Source organism: Cheilinus undulatus, linkage group 7 (genome assembly GCF_018320785.1).
Source record: "Cheilinus undulatus linkage group 7, ASM1832078v1, whole genome shotgun sequence".
Classification (NCBI taxonomy): Eukaryota; Metazoa; Chordata; class Actinopteri; order Labriformes; family Labridae; genus Cheilinus; species Cheilinus undulatus.
In genome coordinates, this window is record NC_054871.1 from 46,748,631 (window position 1) to 46,768,773 (window position 20,143).

General features: G+C 38.1%; 2 protein-coding genes across 2 annotated transcripts in view; one reads left to right on the forward strand and one right to left on the reverse strand.

The window, feature by feature from the left end:
* Window positions 1-10,285: 10,285 nt before the first annotated feature.
* On the reverse strand, window positions 10,286-11,299 carry psmb11b (proteasome 20S subunit beta 11b). Its single transcript, XM_041790480.1, has 2 exons — window positions 10,690-11,299; window positions 10,286-10,614 (listed from the first exon to the last, which is right to left on the reverse strand). Exons 1-2 carry the CDS (start codon window positions 11,297-11,299, stop codon window positions 10,286-10,288), a joined length of 939 nt encoding a protein of 312 aa, XP_041646414.1.
* A 634-nt stretch (window positions 11,300-11,933) lies between these two features.
* The window catches only part of LOC121512751 (protein sel-1 homolog 3-like), a 43,628-nt gene continuing 35,418 nt past the window's right edge, over window positions 11,934-20,143 (forward strand). Inside the window, exon 1 of the mRNA XM_041792182.1 lies at window positions 11,934-11,990. Within this exon, the coding sequence (XP_041648116.1) occupies window positions 11,934-11,990 (57 nt within the window). The remainder of the gene's footprint in view (window positions 11,991-20,143) is intronic.

Sequence of the window (20,143 nt, forward strand, 5' to 3'; positions counted from 1 at the left end):
CTCCTCGGAGCAAACCAGTGTTTTTTAATCTTCTTAAATTTAGACAGTCTGCATAATCATCTTTAACATTTTCTAACTTGTTCCACCCAGAAGCTAGGCCAGGAAAATTATTGCTACTTAAGGATGCATTAAAAGATGAAATTTCACCATTGGCTCAAAACATGTCGACAATGTATGGCTGTAATTACCCCATTCTTACCAATTTGATTGGATTTTTCCTCTGCTGACTTGAATAGATGGAACATGATGTTTTTTACTTCATGGAAACTGATCATCAGCTCATTTCTGTGGTTCAGCCTTCCATTTAGCCTTTACTCAAACCTCATTTTTATGAGCCTTCTGCTGTAGTCAGAGAAAAACCTCATCCACACCATATTCTGTCTCAATCCAGTAATTAAAGACAAAATAAACAACAAATCATTTGTAAGACAGTGCCTATAAAAAGTATTCACCCTCTTGGATGTTTGATCCTTTTATTGATTTTATAAACCAATCATGGTCAATATAACTCAGCTTTTTTGACAAAAACCCTCTTTATTATCAAAGTGAGAACAGATTTCTTCAAAGGATTTTCAATTAGATAAAAATATGTAATGTAAAATAAGTAATTGCATAAATAATCAACCCTTCTTTAAAGTGACTTACAAAATTCAAAAAAGGTCCAGACAATTGGTGCTGGTAGTCTCACAGTTAGTGAAATGGGGATCACCTGAGTGCAGTGAATGTTACTGGTTAATCAGTATTCCTGGCTACCATTACACCATGAAGACAAATGAACACTCCAAACCACTCAGAGAAAAGGTTACTGAAAAGTTTAAGTCTGAGGATGGATACAAAAGGCACTGAACATCTCCCAGAGTTCAGTTTAATCCATCATGAAGAAATCAGAAGAATGTTGCAAATGTTAATCTGCCTAGATCAGGCCGTCCAAACAAACTGAATGACTGTGCAAGAAGAGAGAGAGGCCTCCAAGACACCTACGACTACTCTGAAGGAGTTACAAGCTTCAGCAGCTGAGATGAGAGTGGCTCTGCAAACAAATGTTTCCCAGGTTCTTCACCAGTCAAAGCTTTATGGGAGAGTGGCAAAGAGAAAGCCACTGTTGAAGAAAACTCATTAAATCTGGACTAGAGCAGTGTTAATCTTGTTGACTAATTATTTTTGTCATAGTTTTCGTTAATAGCCTTTTTTCCCCTGATGAAAATGAGACAGTAACTAATAAAAACAAGTTGATTGACACTTTAGTCAAAAAATAAAAAAGAGCCGCAAATGTTTGACAGAGACTTTATCCAATCAGACCTAATTTCGTCAAGTAGAAAGTAGGGGCAAGTTAGGCATACATATATCCAATCACAGCTACTTTGGCTGTGTGGAAAGGAGGGATGAGATACGGGGGCGATCCAATCACAACTGCTTTTGCTGCATGGTGGTGGGGTAAGTTGGGGAGAGATCCAATCAGTCCATTAATAGTACTGTAAATTTTGTCAAGTAAAATATTGGGAAGTTTTGTCAGCTAAAACTAGACTAAAGTAAAACCATTTAGAGGACTAAATTATGACTAAAACTAAAAGATATTTTTGACTAAAGACTATAACTAAAACTAAAATAAAAAGTGCTGTCAAAATGAACACTGGACTAGAGTTCACTAAAATGCATGTGCGAGACTCCATGGTCAAGTGGGAGAAAGTTCTTTCATCACACATCAGACAAGATGCTATGTTTGGTGTACAAAAAACACTGCACGTCACCACAAACACACTATCCCCACTGTGAAGCACAGTGGTGGCAGCATCATGCTGTGGGGATGGTTCTCTGCAGCTGGCCTGGAAGGCTTGTACAGGTTACAGAAATCCTGAAATTAATCGCAATCAAAAATTGGAATCTTTTGACAGCCCTAGTAATGAGGGAACAAATGAGGAAGAAACTGCTTATTAACAGCGAATTATCAGGTAGACTGTGCAATCAATCACAATCAACTACAGGGCTGCAACAAATGATTATTTTTTATATCGACTAATCTGGCGATTATTTTTGCAATAAGTCGATTAATCGTGGCTATTTGGCATACTATTTTGGATCCCCGGTTTACCTCGCCTTCTTATCCATGCACACCTGTGAAACTTAATGGTTTAGCAAATTGACATGACATGTCAAGTTGCTACATCGTCAAGGTTTGTTTTTCCTTGAATATAAAAGTCTTGAACTGATAACTAAGGTAAACTGAACACTAAATAGCGTTACTGAAAAAAAACGTTACCCTAGCAAATGTCAAAGATGGTTTTCTGACTGATTAACGTACGGCACCAACGTTATAAGTAGGCTACTGGAATTAATCCTCGTGCCTGAAGCAAAAAGGGCTCAGCAACTAAATACAAAAGATCTAAAAGATATTCATGCAACTTGCAAACTCGCCCACTCGCGGTATTTGAAGACGCGGCAGCTACAGTGTCTTTACATTTTCAGGTGTTCGTGCCTTGCCGTAGTGCTGCCATGGTACGAGAGTTTGACTTGACACAGTTTGCAGTTGACTTGTTTCGCCAATGTGTTTTCTGTAAAATGTTCCCAAACTTTGGAAGCTCTGGGTCGGCTTTTTGGTGTGTTCTCTGTGCTTTCCGCCGTGCTTAACTTCTTCTTCTCAGTTTCTGTGAATAATGTAAACAGTGGGAACGATACTGCCCCCACCACTTCCTGTAGTGAACTGCAAGTACAGATGAGTCTTTACCGGCCGCTACTGGATTTTACCAATATAAAAAACAATAATACAACGAGTCGACACTTGAATTCCCATGTTGACAAATGTTTATAGTCGACACAAACGATTATGTCGAGGAGTCGTTGCAGCCCTAATTAACTACAGAAATCCTGAAATTGATCGCAATCAAAAATTGTTATCTTTTGACAGTCTTAGTTATGAGGGAACAAATCAGGAAGAAACTGCTTGTTAACAGTGAGTTATCAGGTAGACAGTGTGATTAATCACAATTAACTACAGAGATCCTGAAATTAATCGCAATCAAAAACTTTAATCTTTTGACAGGCCTAGGTATGAGGGAAGACATGAGGAAGAAACTGTTTGTTAACAGTGAGTTATCAGGTAGATGGTGCAATTAATCATGATTAACTACAGAAATCCTGAAATTAATCATAATCAAAAAATTGTAATCTTTTGACAGGCCTAGTTGTAAGGGAATAAACTGCTTAACAATGAGTTATCAGGTAGATGGTGCAATTAATCACAATTAACTACAGAAATCCTGAAATTAATCGCAATCAGAAATTGAATCTTTTGACAGCCCTAGATTATGAGGGAAGACGTGAGGAAGAAACTGTTTGTTAACAGTGAGTTATCAGGTAGATGGTGCAATTAATCATGATTAACTACAGAAATCCTGAAATTAATCACAATCAAAAATTGTAATCTCTTGACAGCCCTAGTTGTGAGGGAACAAACTGCTTGTTAACAGTGAGTTATCAGTTAGATGGTGCAATTAATCACAATTAACTACAGAGATCCTGAAATTAATCGCAATCAAAACTTAAATCTCCTGACAGCCCTTGTTATGAGGGAACAAATGAGGAAGAAACTGTTAACGCCGAGTTATCAGGTAGACAGTGCAATTAATCATGATTAATTACAGAGGTTCTGAAATTAATCAAAATCAAAAACTTTAATCTTTTGACAGCCCTAATTTTGAAGGAACAAATGAGGAAGAAACAGCTTGTTAACAGTGAGTATTCAGGTAGCCAGTGAGGAACTCCTCACAGATTTATTACAGACTAATAAATACTTTTAGTTAATCTTCATACTGAGCAGTTATTCAATGCTCAATCTTTTTAAATTTGCACAAACTTGAGATTGTTTTACACAGAAATGCTTTGACTATTCATTATTTGAAGAAAGAGAAGATTTTGATCTTCTGATATAAAGTTGTTTCAGCTCAGCGTCTTCAGAGCGTTAAACTTTAAAAAGTGAAATGCAGCCATGCTTTGCACACCACTGTCTTGATCATTTGTGAGATCTGACTTCTGCCTCATAAAAACAAGAGCCTTCAAACAAGTGATGTGATAAAAAATGTTCATTGATAGGACAAGAAAGCAGACGTGGAATCCCAAGGTCACCCCTGGGCTCCCTTGTACACAGCTGGATACGGAGGTTTATTAGTGCCAAACCCACTGTGCAGGCACAAAACAACGCCAAGCTGTGATCAATCCAAACATCAGGAACCCGGAGACACATTTACAAGTAAAAACATGTTCTCAGCCCCAACTGCGAGAGGCGCCTGTCAAACAATATTTGGTAAATTTCTCGCTGCTCGGGTCACCAGTTTTACAAAGTTCTTCAAACAGAATAAAAAAAACTGCAGATGTTCTGATATGACATTTCACTTCTTGGTCAAACTGGTGAAGTTAGCTTTGCTCTTTGCTGGAATTTGACTGTGAGAAGAAGAAAAAGCCTAAAAAAAGTGTAGAAAGAGCTTTGAAGAGGGCGAGCAAAGGCAGCCCTACACCCACAGAGCCTCAGTTCTTCTTCAAGCCTCCAAACTTTGATAACAATCACATTTATGTTTCTTTTCTTCTCCCAGAACTTGTTTTGTACTGACTGCCTGCTTTCTACACTCAAATCTGGACCACCGCACTGGTTTCCTCTTGTTTTCTGTCTTTTACGCGCTCAATAATTCTGTCATTAATGAACTTCCGAAGCTGGGAATTATGGATGAGTTTGGGGAGGAAGGGAGGCTTTCCCCTCGTACTCTCACAGCGGCAGTCAGTCATGAAGCAGCACTCGTGGAGGTTTGAGGAGACACTCAGCTCTCTCATGTTGCTCTGGAGATGTTTTCAGCATCATCACGCAAGCCTGCACTTAATTTATTCCATACACTTAATAGCACATATGTGTATATGAACAGGTGGGAATACATTAACACGAAACACTTTGTAATAATAAGTACGTAGAACCAAAACCCTGAAGAGTTATTCCAGTATTTTTAAACCTGGGCCATATTGTTTCTTGTACATATTTTATGATCTAAATGACTAATAGGCACAAAAGGTTTTGGAGCTGCTGCTGGAGCTTCAGCCAGCAGCCGTGAAAGAGGCTGTAATGAAATCCTTTAGGGGGAAATGACCACATGAAAGAGCGCTCGCTCAAAGGCTGCTTTTCGGCACCGATGATTAGATTGTTATTTTAATTCTCTGGGGATTTTTAAAAAGCATTTCCACAAAGATCCACACTTTATTATGCGTCCTTTGAAAAAGAAAACAGCTGTTACAAACTTCACAAACAGCCACCAGACTCTGTTTACAAAAACAGTCATTCTGCATGAGAGCTGCAGATTTTCTTTTTATGCTTCCACCTCAGTCTTTTTATTTCATTATGCCTTCACCTTAGCCGTAATATGAACAACAGCATTTAACCACACCTCTTAATTATTGCATTCGGGTGTTTAAATCAAGCATTTGCAAACATTTGTGATCCTAAATAGGTCCTTCTGAAGAGCTCAGTGACCTCAAGCGTGGTGCTCTGATGGATGCCACCTTTGCAATAGTCGTAAGGTGAAATTTCCTCCCCGCTGGATAATCCACAGTCAACTGTGTGTTGTATAATTAGAAAGTGGAAGTGTTTAGGAACGACAGCATCTCAGCCACAAGGCAGAAGAACTCCTACAATCATGAAGCAGGGTCAATGACTGCTAGTGCCTCCTTTCTGTCTTGTGACGGAGGTACATCAACAGGAAGTCCATTCATTCCGAAGGGAATCTCCGTGTCTATAATTGTGGTATTGATTATGATTATCACAGACTTTTATTCTAAGAAGAGGTGACCATGTCAACTTGTTGAAGGGGCTGAGAATGACAATGACATTATAATAGTGCTATATAGTATAATAATAATAATAATAACTGCTATTATTGTAATTAATATGATTACTATTACTAGTACTACTACAACTATTATTAGTAGTATAGGTCGGAGTAGTATTGTTTTCATTATTAAAATCATGATAACAATCATTTGTATTTTTTACTGTTCTTTATTCTTTATGACCCTTGTTATTATCTTTTTATTTATTTATTTTTTTTCATTTTATTTTATCTTTTATTTCATTTCATTTTTTCTTTTTTTATTCCAACTCTGTCTTATGATCAGTCCTCAGATCAGTCTCTCTTTGGATCATGTTCCATCCGTCCTGGTCTCTCCCGATGCCCCTGCTATTTTTCTGCTTGGATGTAAAAGGAGAAGAATAAGTAAAAAAAACAAAAAAAACAGATATTCTACAGTGGAAAAATGGTCAAAGATCACTGTATTAACAAATGAATATATAAATACGAAATAATAAAAATAATTTGGCAAGGATGATCTGCCCATTTGGACAGACTAGCTCCTACTGGTTCTGCGGGTTGTCTCGAAACTTTTTCTTTCCAGTCCTTCTTATATCATAAACATAGCGTACCCACCGAGGACCAACACAGAACAAAAACTAATGCATTGCTGTCAAAGATTTGTCACATCTAATTGTATTTAGAGATGAATACAAATAAAAAGACTTGATCACATTTGTCACTAAGCCTGTTATCAGTTATGCTGTAAGTATGTTACATTGATTTAAGACAATATTGAGAACCTCAGAGCAGACAAAGCCCCCCACTGAAATCTCCACCGCTCTAGCCGCACCCAAGGTTGGAGAGACGACAGATCTTAAGGAGGTAAACCACCAGCGCTGGTCCATGCCATGGATGTGTGGCAGTCTGTCTGGCGTGTGAGGTTACAGGCTTCTGTGTACTGCATGAACTGATGCCACGCTTCATTTAATACAACACTTTTCTGTTTCTCTCCTACTGTATCTTCACGCCGGTACTAAATCATACATCAAAGACGTGCCAAGATTTAAAAATATCACTCAGATATCTGGAGATGTGGTAGAACAGTCCGTGTGAGAAAGTTTCCTCCTATGTGGTAAATGTCCTCACCTCCTGAAACTGAAGTTTAAAAAAGGAGAAGAAGGAGCCTGTATCAGTATAAAGAGCTGCACAGAGCCAGGCTCATCTACATTGATTTAGCTCAGATATATCCCAGTCACAGTAAAGAACGGAACCACTGCAAACAGTCTCCAGCTAAACATATTTTTAGGACACGCCCAAAGCTTACTTGCCTCTGGTCCAGCATTTTTAAAACTCTTGAACAGGATGAAATCCAAGACTTGAAGTCCGCTACACGTGGGCTGTCCTATTACTACCCTGCATCCTATGTTGTTTTTCTTGTATTTTATGAACACATTTGCCGCTACGACATTCTCGAATAAAATTAAAAAACATGAGTTTTAAAGGTCAAACTATGAGATAAATTCAAAATAATGACATTAAAAGGTCAAACTATGGGGTAAGATTCAAACTGTGAGTCTTGAAGTCAAAATATGGGATTGAAAAGTCAGAGTTAGGAGGTAAAAAGGTCAAAATGTGAGATTAAATTTGAAACATTGAGCGAAAAAGGTCAAAATATGACCCAAAGTTTAAAGTTGAGAATCTAAAAGGTCAAAATAAAGTTGGGAAATGTCAAAAAATGAAATAAAAGTCAAAATAAGAAGTTTAAGTCAGTACTGTGGAATGCAAAATTGAAAATATTAAATTAAAATGCGAGTTAATTTCTTCCTTCCTATTCCTGATTTTTAAAAAAATCTTAATATCTTACTTTTCAAATTTTCTGACGTAGTTTTACACCCCTGTGCTTGGGTGCTGGAGCATGGAACCTAAAATAATTTTATAAAGGGCTCTTGTTCAAATCAGGAAATGTAATTTTACTTTCACAGCGTGCACTTACATTTCAGTCTCTTACAAATGATTCACAGAGTAATCTGATTACTTTACATTGTTGACTGAGGCTTAAACATTTAAGTTCAAATGTTATTTTTCTTTCTGTTTATCCTAAAGGACAAAATCTAAAATGTTATTTATCTAATAGACTGCTGAAGCATGTAGCTGTAAAATGGTAAGACAAAAAGTCGGTATTTTTTTACAGTGTGCGCTACATTGACATTTCATTTTCAAGGGAAAAACACAAGGTAGTGTAATCCAATTACTTTCATTGCTCATTTAAGTTTTTGCATCACAATTCAATAGCAATTGTTGATATTTTTCATTAAAACTCCTACGTGATATTTATGTGTCTGTAATAATTTGTTATAATATTTGAGGAGACACACATGAGGAAATGACGTATGAGGAAACACACACAGACGACCCAGGAGGAGGAGGAGGCGTGTTTGTGTCTCAACATGAGCCTTAAATTAAAGTGGGGGTATTGTGCCTTTTTTCAAGGCTTTACAAAATCTCTCTGATACCCACGCAGTAGCTTCACATGGTTTACAGCTCAAAAACTCCTCATGTTTCTCAAACTGGCGTCCTAAAAAACCCTTTTTTTAACCTACGTCTGAAACGCTTCGTTTTCGCTGCTGTCTCTTTAACACCCCCCCGCTCCACGGACCTGCTTTTCCAGAGATTTTCCAGAGGCTGGCCGGTGGCAGGACTCAATGTTTTGTGCCCACCCCCTCCAAAATGGCTATGTTCACGTACTTGTAAACTTTGAAAGAACTGGTCCGACTGAGTAAAATATGGCGAATTTTGATATACATCCGTACGTGTTAGACCCGGAGTCTGATCCTGATAGTTTGGAGAGAGAGGAGGAAGAAAACCAGCAGCAGCGAAGGATAGAGCAGGACGTATCTGTTTGGTAAGTGTTTAATTACTGTGTTACTAATGATGGACGCTCTGCTCATCTCGTGGGGGCGGTCTGTCCCGCTTTGCCGGCAGCACGGACGAACCAGTCAGGAGATCCTATTGCGATGACCTCATCAGCTTGCTCCATCGAAATCTCGTCTCGGGAAGATCTCGGAGAGTCTAAATCCAAGATTACTGCCACATACGATTATCTTGCAGTTTGAAAATTTACATACGTGAAGTATGGACACCCAATGTATTGACTTTATATTTGTGTTTTAAAAATCAGAAAAGTATAACACCCCCTCTTTAAAGTAAAGAGTAATCACACTACTAGGAGAAAAATATTTTGCTTGCAAGTAATGTAAGTAAATTTGATTTAACCATTGTAAAAATATTGCTCATAAATGGGGAAATTATGGTTCAAAAATACAATAAAATGCATAGATATTTGTAAAAATGATTCAACATTTGTTGCTTGGCGAGTCAGCTAAGGGGGCCCCTGTGTAATTTTCTTTCTGGGGGGCTAAAATCCCTAGCTACACCCCTGATTATATTGACTAATAATGGCTGATAATAATCTCTGTTTCAATTCTTTTTGGGATGAAAATCATTTTGGTGTTGATTTTACAGCAGTAGTGATTCAAAGACAAAAGATACACCCACAACATATTTTTTCCTCCTCTCATTGTCTGAATTCAATCATCTTCTGGGGCTGGATGGAGAGCTTTGAGGGGCCTAAAATGGCCCCCTGACCAGGCAGGACCAGGATCAGCCAGTGTTAAGACTTCTACTCTATTCAGAGTTTATTTAACTCTAAAATTTTAACACCATAGTGAAAGGGTTAATTCAAATCTATTGTGGCTGGGACCCTATACACTGGGACACAGTGTTAAATCCACTCTTTACTAAATGTACTGTGTAGGAATGAGGACAAAAAGCTCCATACACTCGCCCTCACATCCTTTGCAGCCTTTGGCGCTGGAAGAATGACTTGTATGCTTAATTTACAACCACGCTGCTCCTACAGAAGTGAGCGGGCAGGTTGAGCAAATTCATTAATTTATTGAAGCGTCAGAGAAACTTCAGAGGAAATCTGACAGCAGACACAAATCAGCTCTTTACTGTTTATTACTTCACCTAAATTAGCCCCGTTATACACAGCGGTACATTAAAACACGCTCTCTACAGACATTTGGGGTTTTTGGACCATTAAAGCTTTTTTTCCACTTCTCTCTGTGTTTATGCGCTTCCAGCCCCTGCAGGAGTAGGTTATAATTATCTTACACAGCCTACTTCAAATGATTCATTATGTTTTAACATCTTAATCAAAATGCCAGCCAGCAGAGCGCAGGCAGAGTATACATTTTATCCTCAGCACAAACAAAACATCAGCTGTTTATTAGAGGGAACGATATGCATGCTTAAATCATTTGAGGAATAGCCTGGAGGATGCAAATTCCTGTCCTGTTCATTAATTTAGTATCTGCTGCAAAGATGCCATCATGTCTTTCCAAAATACTCCCCAATGTTTGCTTTTCTTTTCTCTTTCCATTTTTGTTTGTTTCAAGTCTTTACTCAGACACGTCCTGCTTCCCCCTGCTCTCTCGTCTTTCTTTTTCTCTGTAATACTCCTCTTTTAAATCCTCCCTGCTCCGGCGAGTCCATCCTTTTGAAGAGACATGATAGACGTCCACAAAGTTTCCGGAATATGCATCCCTGTGGGTCGCTCTGTACACGGCCTCTCTGGCGATCGCCGTGGCCTCCTTCAACGTCAGCCCCCACTTCACTCCTTGATCCAAGATGGAGTAAGCGTAAGGTGATCCTGAGCCCACGGAGAAGAGCGTTCCCTGGAGGCGGGTGCCGTCACTGCACACGTAGATCAGACTTGGGCCGTTTGTGTTTGCAAGATTTGTATCTGCAGACCTTCTAGTCTTTTCACCCTCATGGTCATGGCATCCATCTTCCTCTCCTCCATCCCACCCACACAGCGTGGCCGCCACACACAGCTCAGTCCCCTTAAACGGGTGGAGCATGTGGGAGAGCAATTTGGCCGCTCCTCTCGTAGAAAGCCGCCGACCGTGCCGGAGCTGGTAGAGCCGCAGTTCTCGGGCCAGGATCCGCTTCCAAAGAGCGCAGTCGGCTGAAGTACCTGAAGTCGTGCCGACCAAGTGGCTGTGAATGGGCAGGATCTTCTGGGACGCCGGGCATGCTACGAGCCCCGAGCAACTGGAGCGAGTGTCCGCTGCTGCCAACACGCCGCCTTGAAAAATGAAAGCCAGGGTTGTGGTGCCGTGGGACATGGGGAAAGGAAGAGGGATGGAGTGAGAGGAGGAGAGGGGAAGGTCGGTGAGAAAGGGCATAGATTCTTGAGTCTGGACAGCTTTAGTTTGCCCAAACTGTATCGGACTCTCATCCAGGTACTCTGCTGCTGGTATATAAAAATTAAACAAGCTTGCTCCATCACTGAAGGGCAGACAGTTTGCAAAGTTGCATCTAGTCTTCTTTGGAAATGTCAATGAGGGATATTCACTGGTTAACCTGTCCAGAGAATCGTCCTGGAAATTGCACAAGTCCTGCAAAGCCATTGATGACAGAACGCCTTTCTAATTCAAATCTCTTTTCAAGCTACCTCGAGTATTCATGTTCTGTTTTACCTGCTACCAGCCTTTATATATGCAACAAGACAGCGCTCCACCACATGTGGTCGTCTAAAACAACAAATCAGCAAGCGTAGCTGATGCCTGACTCCTTAACTTTGAAGCATAAACAGTCAGCAGCTTTCGGGTAATTAGTTTTGGCTTCAGTATCAGGTTGTTTCTTAGATCAGATGTCTTCAAAGTCTTGTGTGGGAGTAGGCCGAAGAGGACGCTGGTCGATGCAAAGGCCCTCACACGAGAGCATTAAATTAGTTTAGACTCACAGCTTTGATGCAAGACTCACATTTACGCTCCCGGTTAGAATAAAATGAGACAAAGCAGATGTTTTTATACCCATGTAGACGGGCAATCAGGTCAAGGCTTTTATGCAAAGCAGCAGGCCGCTCTGCAAAGACAGCTCAATCAAGGTGTCAGACCCGTAACGCCGGTAAAACAGGTAAGCCCGCCCTTGTTTAGGTAGTGCGCTGCCACGTGTCGACATATGACACATTACTGACTTCATAATGAAGGCTCACGTCCTCTTTTGACATTTTAGATTTATCTAATGAAAGAAACGCTCAAAATGAAAGTATTAAACAGCATCAGTCTGGGATTTATCATCTCTGCTGCAGTCATATTGGTAAGAAAGCCACTTTTACTTCTCTGTTAGAGGATTCTTTTACATTAGGAGCTGAACAAACACTGCTGAAGGAGTAGCTGGAGGACATCTAGAAGTGAAAGAACAAAATACTTCCCCTAGGAGGAGGTTAAACTACAGATAATATAACATTTAATCATGTTATTATATTTAACAGTGTCTTTAGAGGACACACTTTTATTTTACTCTTTATTCCCATCATAACAAGTACCTTTCTAACAAGTTTATTTTGGTTGTTGATCAAGATTTCATAGCATTAGCTTCCTACGATGGGAACAGGTGTTCATACCTGACATAACTTGGTAAATAGGTCAACAACAACATCAAAAGGCTCATTATTGAAGGGTTAAAAGTAAAATGAGAACTAATAGAGGGTGAGGGTTTATTTAAGACTTCTATAAAGATCCAATGTTGGATTTATAACAGGTACTGAAGTTTTTACAGGTGTGAGTGACAGTAAGTAAACTCCTGAGGCTAGATTAAAGGTTTTTAAAGTTGTGTTGTCAGGATACCAAAATGTTAACTTCAATACCAAAACCTTGAATCATGATTTCAAAACAATACTTGCAACTGGAAACAGTACTTGACACCCTTCTTAAGGGGGGATAGAGGGGAGAGCTTTCTGGGACCCGGCTAAATGGGGGGCCCATGGATCAGGAAAATCATGGTCCACTGTAAAGTTAAGCTGCGATAACCATATTTTATGTCTAACCTGAAAAATAACCACTCATAAAAAAAAAAAAAAAAACAACAGAAAAATGTATTTATCCATTTCAAAATGTAAACCCCCTTTCATAAAACAGGATTTCCTTTTTTGGTAATGTTAACAATGTGGAAGGACACACTGAACTAAACCATTTACTAAGTAATCTCAGACTTCAGCTACAAACAATGTGCAGAAATGTCAGGATACAAGAGAATAAAGTAGAAAGAAGTGAAAAATCTTTACTGTAAGCGAAAATCAGTTTATTTTATTGTGAGGAGAGCAAAATAAAAAAAGGGAAAAATGGTAACAGTGTCAAAAATGGGCAAAGAGAGGCAAAAATGAGCAGAAGAAAATAGTGAATAACTGTTAATATGTGTTTAAAGTAGCAAAAGTAGGCAAAACGTGGCTCTAACTTGTTACAGTTTTTCTCAGTCGCTTTGGTTCATTTCTCACATCACTGTTAACATTTACACAACAGTTAGTTCAACCTCCACAACATTTAGTCACTTGTGCACATCATAGCAGAACATGCATCAGTTGCTTTCATACAACTCTCTGCTGTTTTGTAACATTATCATTTGCTTATGTCATGTCAGTCAAAATCAACTGTGCTTGTGAATGCTGAATAGTTGTTCCCTATAAAACTAATAGTCCTCATTTCATTGCTTGAGTCATTACATACAAAAATGTTGAACCAGTTTGTCAAAATCTGTCAAGCAAATTTAATAAATTTTTTAAAATCTTTTTTTTCCTCTGAAAATGTCTTCTAAATTAAACAATTGCTCTCAGGTGAACCTCAGCTTTCACTGATGAGAAGGGATGTGTGAAGCATTAGTTGCAACCAGTGATAAGCCACTTCTCCACAGTCCCCCAGAGCTGAATCCCATGAACCCTCCTGCAGAAGGTGGATTCACAACTCTGGGAGATACTTTCCTCGCTGCATTGCAAGAGGTGATATTCGCTGTGATGTAGATGAAAATATGTGGCCAGACAGGCAGGAACGTTTGGATGTGCATGAAGGATTTACAGTACTGTGTATGTTGTATGTTCACTTCCAATATGTACTGCAATCTTGTTTACAGTTGTGCACAGCTCTACCCAAAGGGAGTTTGTTTGTTGTAAAGAAGGGTGTATTTTTTTCTTTTGCACATTGCTGTGAACAAATTAGAATTGCAAATAGATAGATAGATAGATAGATAGATAGATAGATAGATAGATAGATACTTTATTGTAATTCAAAAATACACCACAAGTGCACATCAAACGAAATTTCATTACATTGGCTCCAGAAAAAAAGAAACTATGTCCTCGGACACTTAATTAAAACATCGTTAAAATAGCTTTAAAAAACACCATAAATAGATAATTAATAAATACTATATCTAAAAATACATGATAAAGTGTGTTTCAGCTGCAGATATACAGTATTGCACTAAGATGCACCCACTAAAGTGCTTTTAAAACAGTGCTGGCCCAACCATTCGAGTTTGTGGTGTGGAATCTGTTTGAGTTTAACAGTCTAATTGCTTGGGGAATGAAACTGTTGCAGAGCCTGGCTGTTCTGAACTTCAGGCTGCGATACCTCCTGCCAGAGGCCAGTAGGGTGAACAGACCATGATGTGGGGTGTGTGCAGTCCTTTATAATGTTGTTCGCTTGGGATAAGCAGCTTTTGAGACCAGTGTCCCGGATGGAGGGAAGAGAAGTACCAAAAAAAAGTAGTCATAAAGTGGAAAATATGGGTTCAAAGAGGCAAAAATGGGCAGATTCAGTGATGACAGGGAGTCTAAAAGTGGAATAAGTTGGTTTAACATCAGAACCCAAGATCGACACATTTTTTCAACTCCAGAATGAAGTCACTGTTAGCCAGCATGCTAGCACCAATGCTGCTGAACCCTCACACATGCACTATCATCAATAAATCACAGCTGGTGAGGGTTCAGTTTCTCTGGGGCTCAGCCAGATCTACGGGCCGGCCTGCCTAATGGATCAGAAGAAACATTCAATGTCACTTAAATCCCCTTTCTTCCCCATTCTGACGATCGGTTTGTACTTCAGCAAGTCATCTTGACCCCATCTACACGCCTAAATGGACTGAGTTGCTGCCATGTGATTGGCTGATTTAGTATTTGTGTATCTAATAAAGCGGCCTATGAGCATGTATAAATAAATACATACATAAACAGACAGGAAAAAAGAGGCCAAATGACTTGATCAAGTTTATTAAAGGTTGCAGAGAGGGGCATATTGCTTTGGAGTTATCAGAGAAGGGAAACAAAACTGTTTGTTACACTAGCTTGTTCGTGACAGGCTGAAGCTGCACTGTAATGTAATTTGCAAAACAAAAATGCAGCAAGAGGAAGATGAATCCCTATAAGCTATAAAATATTGAGATGCTTATATCTTTATCTGTTTCTCTCTTTATATTTCTGTGTCCATAAAGCTCTTAAATAGTGAAAAACTGAAGCATGATTTACCCTGGATTTGTGTGTTTGCTGTGGTACTTTTAGAAACTGATGTTATTTATCTTTTTTAGACTTTTCCATCATTATTTATGAACACTCAGAGTTTTATGATAAATGTTTAATGTGCATGATGTTGAATGTTGTCTGTTTTTATGGCTGCAGCATGGCTGAAGAGCCCCGGGCAAATTCCTCATGCTGATAAAGTTAATCTTCATCTTTATAGTATATACTATACATGTTTTTTTCATCCATCATTACAAACAGTAAAAACAGTCAGGGTTTTGAGTGTTACTGGATTTTTCCTACAAGTTTTGAACAACAAAAGCAGTGACAGAAATAGACTCATTAAGAAAGATCTTGTGAGACAGGAAAGACTGGAACTAACTTTAAAACATATATTTGAGTCTGTTGGTCAATTACTGTCAGTCAAAGACAGCAGACAGATCCAAAAATGACTCAAACACTTTTATGTGCAAAATAGTGGAATTTCTGATTATGGTAAAAGGCTGTGATTAACTGTGATTAACTATAGAAACCCTGAGATTAATCGTAGTTAAAATGTTTAATTTTTTGACAGCCCTAGCAAAAAATGTTAACATATTTATATATAAAGTAAGAAAATAATAATAATGTTTCAATCAGAATGATTAAAGTAAGTCATAAATGAAATACGTCAAAAGTTTAACTCTTTATCTCATTATTTGCTCATCTCGTACTTTTGATTTACTTTCTAACGATTACAAATTCTAATTCTATAATTTTCACTTTTTATCTTATAACTTATAATCTTATACTTTTTATCTTAGCGTTTAAATTTTTTTTTCTTTTAAGTCCCTGTTAAATGAAATCACAAATTGTGTCAAAACACACTTGATATGTTGGAATAAGGTTGCTGTAAACATATGAAAACACTGAGATCTATGTGTGACTGAATTTTAGATTTAGACCATAAGAAAGTTGGAAATCTCTTTATAGCTTGGTTTAATTTGGGCAGGAAATACACCGTCCATGACGTCGCAGAGATATGGGACTTACCCCGCCCCCCTACAGCTACAACATCATCAATCACAAGCAGTTTATCCAAATAAAGACTGCTGTTAGCCGATGCCACAGCCTCCATTGAAACTTAACAGTCATTTAAACAATGTTTGGTTCACTGCTGCTGGCTAATTGCTGGAGTGCTTTTCTAATTTTCACTTGAACCAGATGCGACATGAACAAACATCCTGCTGAAGGTGTGTTTTAATCCATATTTCACTTGTCTTAAGTCCTGGATGATTTAAAAAAATGGGAACGTGGCTTTGTCTCTCTCAAAGCAGCAACTGTTCTATCCCTCCCGACTGTTAGCATGGCGGTGCTAAAGTTTAGTAAACTATACAGACAATAGACACTTTCTATTCCTGCCAAGTCTGTCAAAATAAAGTCTCTAATTCAGCACTGAAGACTTTTATTTAAACTAACTTTTATTAAAAAGAGTGTTTCAGAAGCAATCTAATAAGATGTCTCAAATGTGAGACAGACATCACTAAACTCTGAAAATAAGGTATGAGGAATAACTGACTAGTTGAATACAGGATGAGAAAATGAAACTTTTTAGCTCTAAACTGTCTGCCTGTAAAGTGATTGTGAGTTTTAACATATCAGCACAGCAGACAGAGGAGTTCTCCGTTCACGTCAAAGCTTTCTTTGTTTTGTTTTTTAGAGGATCATTTTTCTCATGAGTGGGCGTGACTTCAACGCATTGGACTGACACTCACGCAGCGTTTTAGAGCAGATATTACTGCCTGAATTTTCATGAGTTTGAAGCTTGATTTCATAAACTTAGAGATGAGTTTCCAAGACTGAAATTTGTCCTGGTGGTTCATAACACAGTAGCCTGGCATATAACTAACTGGAAATATAATTTTTGTATCACTTTAAAAGGACTTTAATAATTCAGACTATTTATCTCATATTTTCCAGTCTTTATCTCATATTTGAAACCTTTTATTTCATAATTTCACTGTAACATAATTCTGCCTTTTTATCTCATAATTTGTCTTTTTTGCTTAAATTGAGCTTTTTTGTTCAAATTATGACTATCTCATAATTTCCACTTTCTATTTCATACATTTATTTTTTGTTTCAGTTGTGACTACCTAGTGATTTTGATATTTTATCTCTGAATTTTAACTCTCATACATGTTTTCTTTTATTTCATAATTTCAACTGTATCATAATTCTGACTTTTTATCTCATAATTTCCAATGTTTTGTAAATCCAATTTTTTTTTGTTCCAATGATGACTATCTGATCATCTGGACTTTTTAATCTCAAATTTTGCTTTTTTTAATCTCATAATTTCCACTTTCTATCTTGCATCTTTAACATATTACTTCATAATTTCCACTTTTGTATAAATTGAACTTTTTTTCTAATGTTGGCTAGGTGATGATAATGACTTATCTCCAAATTGTAACTTTTTATCTCATAAATCCAACGTTGTCATATTTTTAACCTTTTGTTTCATAATTTCAATTGTATCCTCGCTTTGACTTTTTTACTCATAACTTTCACCTTTATTAAAATTAAACTTTTTTATTGTAGTTATGACTATCTGATAATTTTGACATTTCAGCTTCAAATTCTGACATGTACTCATAACTTCCACTTTATCTGATATTTTTATATTTTCCACTCTTTATCTCATATCTTTACTTTTTATTTCATAATTTCAACTATTTCATAATTCTGTTTTTTTCTCACAATTTCTTATTTTTTTTAATTTAACTTTTTTGTTCTAATTATGAATATCTGATGATTTTGAGGTTTTATCTCTAAATTATGACTTTTTATCTCTTCATTTCCACTTTCTATTTCATAATTTCAACATTATATGTCTTACTTCTGACTATCTGATCATTTTAAATAAATGTTATGACTTTGATTATAAGACAACAAGCTTCTGTATATCAGACAGCCTCACTTGAAACAAAAACAAACCCATCCCTTAAATTTGCTGATTTTCTCGTCCAGGACTCTCATCCATTGCTAGCAGACGTTCCTCAAAGTTCAGACAAAGGCAGCAAAGTGAAGCTACTTAAAACCAACCAGTTAGTCTTCATCTTTGGAGCTTTTGTCAACTGACCATTATGTTGTTAATTATATTGTCTTAGCATACCACAACTATGGTGTAAAGACGACTGGGCAATAAAGTCTGTGAGGCTGAGGGAGATGAAGGTTGCTTTATTTAAATGTTAGAGCATGATTCTGACACCCATTTTAAAGTTAAGGATGAAAACCTCCCCATGTAGGGATGTTGCTGTGAGTGAGTCGGCCTTTGACACAAAAATATAATCTCAGTGAGGCATGAGTGATGACAGAGTTTGGTGAAGATTACCCTTTTAATCAGACAAGGTAAATAAAAATAACTGTCGACGGTTCTCTACATTGTTATGATTCAGCAAAGCTCCCAGACAGCTGATTCTCTGAAAAAATAAAAACACAGAGAGAAAGAGAAGAAAGTGTAGCTGCATTGTGCATTGTTCCTGTGAGGACTGCTGTCTGCTTAATCTCTGAACCCATCTGCTTTTGTCTGGAGAGGATGTATCCTCAGGGAGCAACGGCCAACTTTTTAAAGTCTGGTGCAGTCAGAGGGAGAAGACTTGCAGCGTTCCATTTCTATGCATTGCTGTTTGTTTACAGTCTGACTAGCAGCTTGAGAGGTGAGAATGGAGCTGGTGTAGACAAACAGAAACTAAGACATGCAGATTTTCTGTTTGCAGTAATTAGTCACAGCTTAACTGTGGCGTTGCTGATGCTTGGGCAGGGCGCTCAGGCATACACGGCCAAAGTATGACTCTGGCAACCTGGCTTTAAGAATATGCCACGTTTCCACCAGGTGGTCCAGTATAACCGTGTTGCCATCAGGGGGTCCGGTTTGATTCAGTTTGGTTTGGTACGCTGAACCCCAAAATAGTTTGCGTCTCCACAGACACCTGCACCCTCACACTCATCAGTGTTTTGCAGCCTGGAGCCAAGCAGTCATGTCACACACTGACGTGACGTCAGTGCAATCCCCTATGGTTGTGTGTGTAGCTCCTCCTTTTTGGGATGGATAGGTAAGATCGGTATGGAAAAAATGTGTACAGGGCCATACCAAACCGAACAGGACCACTTGGTGGAAACGACCTGTATGTGTGCTACAGTAATGTCACTGGAACATTCAAACGTTATGGGTCTACAAAGACAAAAGAAAAAATTTAACAGAAACGAAGGGAGTGTTCGAAAACACTATATATGAATACGCCATTTTGTAGTGGTGTCCGAATTCTGAGTGAGCATTGTTATTCACTTTATAGTGCACTCATTCTATCCCACAGTGCATTTTGAAAAGTAGTGAACAACCGATGCTCACTAGCCCAGCAATAGTTACCATCATGCATCGCAGTTGCTGCTCTCAAACATGACGGATGAGAGGAGCACAAGAACATATACAAAAACTTTTTTAAATGCTTTTTTGTTTGTTGGTTTTACCAAATCTGTAAGAAAATATTAAGGATTCGAAACGGAGTCATTTTCCCCCTATGGTGATTACAAGACATGAGACTATCATCTTTGTGCAAAAGTAAGTGATAATACACACAAAAATGTATATTATTTTGTCAGTATAGAGACAACTTTTTTTTATCTATTAGTATATCTATTTTTTTGGAAAATACGTTACATTTTGTAGCAGTTTTCATTGAAATTTTACCGTTAATTTCGATCCTCAGCCGTTGTCAAGGAAATTTATGAGCCATTGCTGCTAAACGTTTTAATTGTGAGACGGCAATGACGTCATCGTCCACAGCCAGTGTAGTGTCTGAAATCATTTTTTGTGTTTTGCAGTTGAGTCCACTATTTAGTCCACTATATGCTGCTCACTATAGAGTGGACAGGGAGTAGGGAATGAGTGAGTGGTTTCGAACACAAAACTCAATGATTT